The sequence below is a fragment of the Fukomys damarensis genome, unplaced genomic scaffold, assembly GCF_012274545.1.
Source record: "Fukomys damarensis isolate Sample0158 unplaced genomic scaffold, DMR_v1.0_HiC HiC_scaffold_19, whole genome shotgun sequence".
Taxonomy (NCBI): domain Eukaryota; kingdom Metazoa; phylum Chordata; class Mammalia; order Rodentia; family Bathyergidae; genus Fukomys; species Fukomys damarensis.
In genome coordinates this window covers 26314028-26323186 of record NW_022900931.1, presented here as the reverse complement: position 1 = coordinate 26323186, position 9159 = coordinate 26314028, and the positions used below count along the sequence as shown (strand labels likewise).

At 52.8% G+C, this 9159-nt stretch overlaps 1 protein-coding gene across 1 annotated transcript in view; it reads right to left on the bottom strand.

The window, feature by feature from the left end:
• The window catches only part of LOC117286896, a 14884-nt gene that overhangs the window by 921 nt on the left and 4804 nt on the right, over nucleotides 1-9159 (bottom strand). The window contains exon 3 of the mRNA XM_033765952.1: nucleotides 2756-2867. Coding sequence (XP_033621843.1) covers nucleotides 2756-2867 — 112 coding nt within the window. The remainder of the gene's footprint in view (nucleotides 1-2755; nucleotides 2868-9159) is intronic.

The following is a 9159-nucleotide window of genomic DNA, read 5'->3' as shown; positions in this document are numbered from 1 at the left end:
TTTGAGACCAGGGCTCACTATTTAGTTGAGCCTGACCTGGAAGTCACTGTGTAGTCCAGGCTGGTCTCAAACTCATAGCGATCCTCCTGCCTCAGCCTCCTGAGCTGGGATTACAGGTGTGCGCCACCACGCCTGGAAGGATTTTTTTCTTGAACACACACAAAAACAGAAAAACTAGTTCAGGGGTCCCACACACTAATCACCCAGCATCAGCAATTTTGCCCTTATTTCATTTTGTCCCACTACTTTTTGGGAAAGGACTGAAAAATTAAAAGCAAATCTCAGTCACCATATTACTCTATCTACAGAAATTTTAATTTGTCTAAAACAGAGTTTTCCTCAAGAACATGAGCAAAGTGTCATCCTCACACGATAAAATTGTCAATATTCCTTAATATCACCTCACGTGTACACCACGTGTAAATTTCCCGATTGCTTACAAAAGTTTTGTTTGTATGTCTGTCTGTTTTGTTTTGCAGTTGGGGGGGTCCAACCTAAGGGTACTGTATCACAGAACCACACTTGAGCCTTTTTGAGACAGGATCTCACTAAGTTGCCCAGGCTGGGCTCAAACTTGCTATCCTCCTGCCTCAGCCTCCCGAGTAGCTGAGACTACAGCTACTCACTACACCTGGCAATACTTTTAATAATTGGTCTGTCTGGATCAAGATTCAAGTAGGGCCAACACATTTGCACTTGGTTAATATGATTCCTGAATCTGGCTTACAGATTAGGTTTCCAGGAGGGACACATTAGCCTCTCTACTCTTCTAATATCTTTATTTTCCAATTATGCAAATGAAAAGCTATCTAAACTTAAATTTAGAAGCACATACAGATCTGCTATGGAGTGGTGAGATGGTCTCCCAATGGGAAGCTGGCCGTCAGAACTAGGGGTATGGAGGAGGAGGCTCAGGGGTCCCGGGCCCCATCGTGACTGCAGGTGCTGGTGGAGTCCCGGAGTGCAGGCCTGGCGTTCTGGTTTCCTGGCTTGGCCGCAGTGGGCAGGAAGGTGGTGGGATGCCAGCAACTTGTGCTGCCCAGAGCAGCAAAGGAAGTGCCAAAACCGAGGATGCCTTGTTGTGGGGGGGGTGCACAGGAAACCGATCCCCCAGCCCAATTGAGCAACACAAAGCCCGTAGACCCACTGTGGGAATACCACACCCAGATGGACAGGAAAGGACACCAGAGACCAGACCAGGGTTACTTCCAGCTCTGCCCCACACCCACGCCAGCTGGAGAGAGCCACCCGCAGCCTGTACCCTAAGTAACAGCGAGGGGCAGGGTGATAATATAGTGCATTCACTATGGTTTGGATTGGGGGTGCTTTGGGACAGTTCCAGTTTCTAACCCAGAGGGTTCTGCCACTGGGCAACACCCCCACCCTACGTATGTACGTATGTGTTTAAATTCTGAGACAGGTCTAAGTTGCCCAGTTAGAACTTGAACTTGTGATCCCTCCTTGAGTGCTGGAATTATAGATACATGCTTGTTTTTTGGGGTTTTTTGTTTTGTTTTGTTTTTTTGCCCCTAGAGATTCACCAGTTAGGAGCCAGGTCCCAGGGTGGCAGGGTCCTTGGGAAGCATTAGAGAACTTGCAAGAGCCGGGCCCAGCCCAGCAGAAGCTCCTCGGGTCAGCTGGGGGCCTGCCCTCACAAGGGATGCAGGACCTGGCTAGTCCTCACAAGAGGAGTGCTGTGAAAGCTGAGCGTGCCCGTTCCCTGGCTGCTCTTTCTGCCTCCCGGGAGGCTTCCTCCTTCACACTCACTCTCCACCCATCACGGGGTGCTCACAGGAGCCTGTGCTGTGCCATGCGGACCACTAGCCTCTGACACTGTAAACCAAATACCACTCTTCTGCCTGCACAGTGAACTTCCCAGGGTGCCTCATCACGGTGACAACAAGCTGCCTAATGGGGCTTTGGCTCACGTCAGCACACAGAGAGATACATAAAAACCAAGAGAAGGCCAAATGACATTCTGGGCGTGGAAAGGGGTCAATGAGTACCCTACACTCAGTCCTACCAAGTCCCAGCATGACCCCTGACCCAAGAGAGGGGCTGCTAGGGATGAGTGGGAGTTTGTGTAGACAGAGAGTTCATACAGACCAAGAGGAGGGCAGGTCAAAGGCAGGCAGGAAACAAGCCCACGCGTGGAGGGCATTCACAGGAAAGCAGAGTAGGGGGCCCTGGGAGAGCCTGGATGGGACTCTGGAGCAGAACAGGGACATGGTGGAAAACTGCTGAGCTCCAAAGGAAACCCGCAGCGAATTGCACTGGATCACTGCCCATTTCTCAGTGTGGACTAATACTCCGTGTTAACGTCAGAGCACGCTATACGGTCTTTGTGGCTTTTCTGTAAGTCTAAAAAGAGAAAGGACAGAAGAGCAGGAGCACATGCAGTGCCCAGAGTGAAGGTTGCCAGTGACAGATGCAAGCAGGGGCTGGATTAGGGGTTCCCGTGCCACGAGTCAGGGTTCAGACTTGAAGCCCAGTGACAGCTTCTCAGCTTCAAGTCTGCCTAATTGTGTTCCACCTGCCCAGCCCTCCCACACCACACTAAGGCCCGGTGCTCACGCTTCCATGTGCACACACATACACACTGCCCTGCAGGAGCAGCCTGTGCCCAGCCCACCCTAGGCACAGCCAGGGAAGACAAGAGGCTCCTTCCTGGAGCTTACTCAAGGTCCAGGCAGCACCAGGCAGACGTCCCGCAGAGCACAAGGACACGGTCAGCAAGATGGGATGTGTGACTCACCTTTGGCAGTCCAGTCTCCAGGCCAGCCCAGCCTGTGTTGCTCGACCTAGGGACCCAAAGCCTTCCACCTGCTTCTTCCCCAACTTTGCTGCAGTCCGAGGTTGGCGCCCACCTGCGGAGCATGCAAGCACCGCCACTGGGAGGCGAGCTCCTCCACGGCAGGGGCAGGGGCAGGACCCAGCCCACCACGGGGGCCTGGCATGCAGAAGGTTCAGGGTGCATGCGAGGAGAACAGGACACAGCCCACTGGGCAGGGCATCTGGGGGAAAGGAGCTTGCTCTCCCTCTTTCCATCCCAAGAGTCTGGGACCCTGAGGAGGTCTCTGAGCACTTGTAACGACCCAGCCCACTGCACGATTCACGAGATACATGTCTGAGGTCCAGTCTGTAAGCCCTTCCACGGTCTCATCTGAGTCTTTCCCAACAGGGTCATAAGAGTCTCGACTTAGCCCATCATATGGACAAAGAAATGGAGTCTCGGGAAGGCAGGGAGACTCGCCCAGGTTGTCAGAGGACCCAGGAAGAGGCACTGGGGCTTCGGCCTGTGACTTCTACTTTTAAGTTCATTAAATTTTCCTGTAGTTCTCTACAACCTCCTAAGCAGGGAACAGCACACACACGCACGCACACACACACAGCCCTTCTCCTTCCTCCTGAATGCAGAAACACCATGCAATATTGTGTGGGGAGAAGAGCAGATGCCACCCAAGCTGCCAACGCCGCCCACTGAGCAAAGGGCAGCCCCCACCCAGGGCACCCGCCTGCCTGCCTGTCCCCACCCTGGCACCCAGCAGTAAGTCTCCGCTCTGCAGCTGTGGAAAGCAAGGCTCGGAATAGGCAGATACCAGCAGAAGCAAGGCCAAAGTGCAAAAAATGCCAGCCCCTAAGATGCCAAGGGTCAGCTTGCTGAGGTGCCTTCAGAGTGGAGTGTCCACCCCCCCGGGTGGGGGGAGTCACCTGCAGCCCTGTTCACACAGCTCGACAAAAGGCGAAAGTGGCAAAGGGAGGCTAGGGCTGTGCTGCTGCTCAGGAGGCTGAGGCAAAAGCATCACTTGAGCCCACAAGTGGGAGCAACCTGGGCAACTTCTCACATCTTTGTCTCCAAAACACTGGCAGTAGTGTCAGCGGTAACACATCCACCCACCCCACGCAGAGAAGCTTAGCTTCCAGGGTCTGGAGCCAGCCCACCTGAGCTCCAATCCTCCCCTGTTGCTTCCTAACAAGTCCGTGAACTCCCCTGAGACTCGTTTTCCCATTTATAAAATAGAGATGACAAGACATCAGTGTCACAGGGCACGTGCAGATTCACGGATCTGTATACATCAGAATCACACCTGGCACATAATATGTGGCCATCCAGCTGTGCGTTCTCGGGGTTTATTTTTGCATTAAGTGTTTGGAAAGTACCTACTGGTAATGGTAATCCAACTGGGAAGATTAACATTAAAAGAAAGGAAGGAAGGCAGGGAGGGAGGGAGGAAGTTGAAGCCTTCAGCCAGAAGAAATCTTTTAGGTCTTTCAAGAGGATGGTTCAGAAAGAAGCTGTTATAGGTGCAAGCTGAGAGGGAGGGTCAGAGCAGCCTGGGCTGATGGTGGAGGATGCTGGGGGTGGCAGGGGAACCCAGGGATGTGTGTGTGGCCTCAAAAAGGAGCGAGCAGAAACTAAACAGAGGCAAAGCTGAGAGCGTGAGGGTCACTACATGCCTTCCACCCGGCATTCATTAGGCACCCTGCTCACAGGGCACACTACTGAAAGCACACAGACGCACTGGAGAATAAACCATCTAAGCTCGCACTTGCAGCGTCCACACTCTCACTAGAAGAAGTAGATAAATAATACACATTCTGAGAAAACGCCACTCCCTGTCCCTCTCCTCCGGAGGAGGACAGGTCTTGAGAAATAGTTTTGCTGAGCAGGGGAGGAGGGGGAAAAAGAACAGAAATTCCCAGCTAAAGCTAAAATGCCCCACAAGGACTTTCCCAGGGCAGGGCAGGTGAGGGCCAGGAACTTGCCGGCTGGGGAACAGGGGACAAGGGTGGCTGCCACAGAACAGAAGTGAGGGTAAGGTATCCAAAAGCAATTTTCAGAGTGCTGTGCTCTTGTTACCGAGTTTTGGAATGCTGGAGTCTCCTTCCAGAGGTGCTCTCTAGGTTCTTTCTGTCCTGAGCAGATACTGGTCAAGACAAGCGCAAATGGTAGTGAGGTTTTATGTTTATTAAAGGCAGGAAAAGAAACAGGTTCTGCAGAGCAAGTTTGGCAGGGGCCAAGTAAAAGTAGGCAGAGAAAAACATTCACCCTACAGCACAAGAATGGACCCCAGTGAAAGAGCACAAGAGTGGGAGCTCAGGGGTGGCTGTCCCTTTTCGTAGCTCCCACTCCGGGCTGACATCAGGTCTAGGCCTATAAAAGACTTTAAGTTCTCACTAGAGGACCTAAAGATAGCACTCTCTGATTGGGACCACACACAGAGCTTTGGGAACTGTTCTGCAGTGTCCTGGGATTTTATAACAGGCTACACCCACTCTCCAACCAGTCCACCATGCCCTCATCCCCTGCCTCACTTTGGCATGTGAGATGTAACCTTTCATCTGCCCAAGCATGGAATCAAGGGCAAATCCACACTATATATAAGGGGTTTCCATGCTGAATGTATATGTGCTTAAGGCAATAAAAAGAAATAATGGGGGTGGGGATTTAGCTCAGTGGTTCCACCACATACCTCTCAAGCACAAGGACCCCCCTCAAAAAAAAGAAAGAAAGAATGGGTTGCTAGGCTAGGCTAGTAACGCACATCTATGATCTTGTCACTCAGGAGGTTGAGGCAGGAGGATTGTGAGTTCGAGACCAGTATGGGCAACTTAGCCAGAATTTATCTCAAAAAAAAAAATGACGTCCCCAAAGACTAGATGAGGAACCTACAAACACACACACACACACACACACACACACACACACACACACACACACGCCGCTGGACAGGTTGCAGGTTCACTGGCTTCCACTTTAGAAAAAGAATTTTTAGAATGCATCAGTAAGAGGCATCAAGAGGAATACCAGGCAGAATTCAAAAAATAGAGTGCAGGCCCTCAAGAAAGATGTGGCTGAGTCAGGGATTTGGGGGAGTGGAAATCTGTGGAATTCGTGAATCTACGGGAAGTTTGGGCTTTGTTTATAGGAGAAATGCCAAGGCCCGCCCACATAATGGGCTAGGAGGGGCTCGGGCTATTGTACTTCTCAAGGTCAGGCTTCTGCCCTTTACCTTAGCAACTAAACTAATGCAAAGTTTAAGAGATTGTGGGTGTAATGGGCCTGGAAAAGAAGTACACTATAAACAAGCCTAGAGAGTAAAGATACGGATAACCTTGGGTAATTGATTTGTCCTGAAGTTGTAGTCTTCTTAAAAGTATCCTTTTAAAAATCATGATTCTCCATTGTCTCCTTTGTATCTTTGTTTTTTCTACTCTACTGCATACCCTCTCGAGATCCTTTAACTTAATCCCGCCTGCAGTGTCCCCCACAAGTTGTGTGAAGGGGGATGTGCAAAACAGGGAAGGCGCATAACTGAATGGGTACAAGATTTGAATTTACAGCATGGGGAGCTCAGAAAGAAAATATGGGAGGGGATGTGAGCTCAAGGCAAGAGCTGAGAAGAAAGCAGAGGGTGACATATGTCCTTGCAGTTCTTCCACAAATGTTTACCAAGGACCTATTGTGGGCCAGCCAGGGACAGGAGGTTCAGAGAACAGAAATTAAACAAGTGTACTTTGGAGGAGCTCACCATCTAACTGTGTCTATATACAGGAAGCTGATGGAGGCCAGTGAGTCACACACAAGACACTCAGGTGAGGTTACCCAGGGAGGAAGACACTGGGGTGCTCACAGAGGCCTCATGAGGCAGTGGCACCAGAGTTTAGTAAGAGAAGCAGCAAAGAAGATTCTAGAAGTGAAAATAAACCAAGATGGCCACAGCTAGGGTGGGCTGAGAAGGCCTCGGTGGTGTGTAGACTGGTGTCCTCCTGCCTATTGCCCACAGTGGAGGAATAAGCAGTCCCAGGAAGGCTGGGTGTGACTGATCTCTGACCCGCCTGGACCCTCACTGTTCAAATATTATCATCAGGGGCACACAAGAGTCAAAGTAGATCCTGGGGTTTTTGCAAAAACTGAACCCCACCCAGGGGGAGCTGTTTTCCTCATCCAGCTCCACCAAGCCTGAAAGGCCTGGCCGCCTCCCTGTGATCTCCGACTCAGGGCTTACCCAGATTTTCCTCTTCCAATTAAACCAAATCATATTTCTTTCCATGTCCCCTTCCTGGTTGCCTGCAGCAAATGCACTTTGGCTCAGAGCCCTACTGTGCCATCTGGCTATTGCCAGAATGGAGGGGACTTTTCCAAGGCAAGGTGGCCAAGGCTGGTAGTGACCTGTGCAGTCTAAAACAGTAGTGGAACCAAAAGTGCACCGGGATCTCCATGCTGAATCTCAAGATAAGGATCCCCGAATAAATGCAATTTCCTTCTGTACTGTAGACTGCCCCCATGGTCCCTTGGGGGCAACTAATGCTTATCCTAGTAACAGGGGGCCACATGCCTCAAGTCTTCTGCAGATTAGCTTCTCCAGGACTCAGTTACCCTGAGAAGTGGTTTCCAGTGTGACCTGAAAAGTTTACAGTGCTTCTCCCACCAGAGCTCCACACACAGGTGGGGCAACAGGGGGAAAGCCTTTCTTCTGAGACCAGCTCTCCCAAGACTAGACCCTGGCGGAAACAGCACACACTAAGGGAGAAGCACCTCACGGGGCTGATCGAGACCCAGCCTGCATTCTTCCTCAGGGCCCTCACAGCGCTGGGCTCTGGGCAAGCTCTGCCCCTTCATCTGGCTGCTTTCTCTTCCAGCTCAACCCTTGCTTGTAGTTTCCTAACGCAGCCACCTGCCTGTGGCCAGGCTTCTGTACCTGTACTTTCCTGCTCCTACCCACTGACCTGACCTGCCAAAGGCAGCCTATGATGTCCCCGCCCTGGGGACCTCCAGTTTATCCGAGGACAGCCCCCACACTCGTGCTTGTTTCCACACTGCACCTCCACTGGGGCAAGGCTTCTGAGGTCGGGCCTCACTGCCTGCTCCTGGCCCTGGTTCTGCCTGTGACCTGCATGGACGGAGGTGGTCTTGCCTCTCCCGCACCCTCCACATCCTCAGCCCACATGACACCAGCAAGCTCTCACAGAACTCCTCCGATGAATGCATGCAGCTATGTCCCCTCTGTGCCCCAGTACGCCCCCCCCAAAGGCTCCTAAGGGTCTCTTCCCTGTCCTCTGCTCGCCTGCTCCCAGCACATGCCCCAACTTCAGCACCTCAACCTTCCCTCCTGCTCCCTGAAGCTCTGAGGAGGACTGGACCTAAGGATCCTCCTCCTGCGAAGCTCACTGCTGCCCCACCATCACCACCTAAATCCAGGTAGCGACCGGCCTTCAGTGACCCCTCCACTTCCGGACCGCGGTCCTGCACTCCGTGTCCCTAGACCTGGTCCTCATTGCCCACACCCCTCTGAGCACCTGGGAGCCCGAGCAGTGCCTGTGTCCAGGGCGTCCGCGGCAGGGCAGCCCGTTTTTCTGGCCCCAGCTATCCTGTGAGCACCCTAACCCCAGCCTCCAGTCCCACGCAGCAGCAGGCGTCCGAGTCCTGCGGAAGCTAATCCAGGATCTGATCCATTACCTTCCACCCTTGTACCTAATGAAATAAAGCAGAAATGCAAAAAAGTGTTTTTGAACGGATCAATGACATAAATCTAATGATACTAAGTCGCTTAATAAAAGTTACAATGCACTGATTGGCGGCTATCTGTGCTGAGCAAAATTTTGGCTTCTTTGGGTTTCTTAATCTTTCCTTCTGTGTTAGAAATAATAAAGCTAAATTCATGGGGGGGGAGCAAAGGGATTAAATGCACTCCACACCCAGGCGTGGGCCTCGGGAAGGATCAGAAGAGCGCAGACTCGGCACGGAAGAGGCTGAGCCAGCACGGCAGGGCGCCCCACCTGTGGCGCTGCGCCCAGAGAGGGAGCGGGGCAGGGCCCGCAGGCCGAAGGGGCACGAGGAGGAATCGACTTAGGTCGTGGTCGAGTGTGGGGCGCTCCGGGAAGTTTCCGGGCGGAAGAGAACCTGGAGCGCGGCAGGGCGTACCGCCTGGCTGCAGAGCCCCTCTCCCTCCAGGCACGCTCTTCACCTGGGCCCAGACCCGGCCTCAGAACTGTCGGGGTCGGAGTCTGATAACGACTTTCAGGGGCCCCTGGGCCTCACCTGCCAGCCCGCTTCTAATCCCTCCTCCACTGCTCGCTTTGCCACGCGCGCAAGGCTGGGAGGTCTGCAGGGGGGCGAAGCGGGCCCCGCAGCTTCCCCGCCGGCGGAGGTCTAGG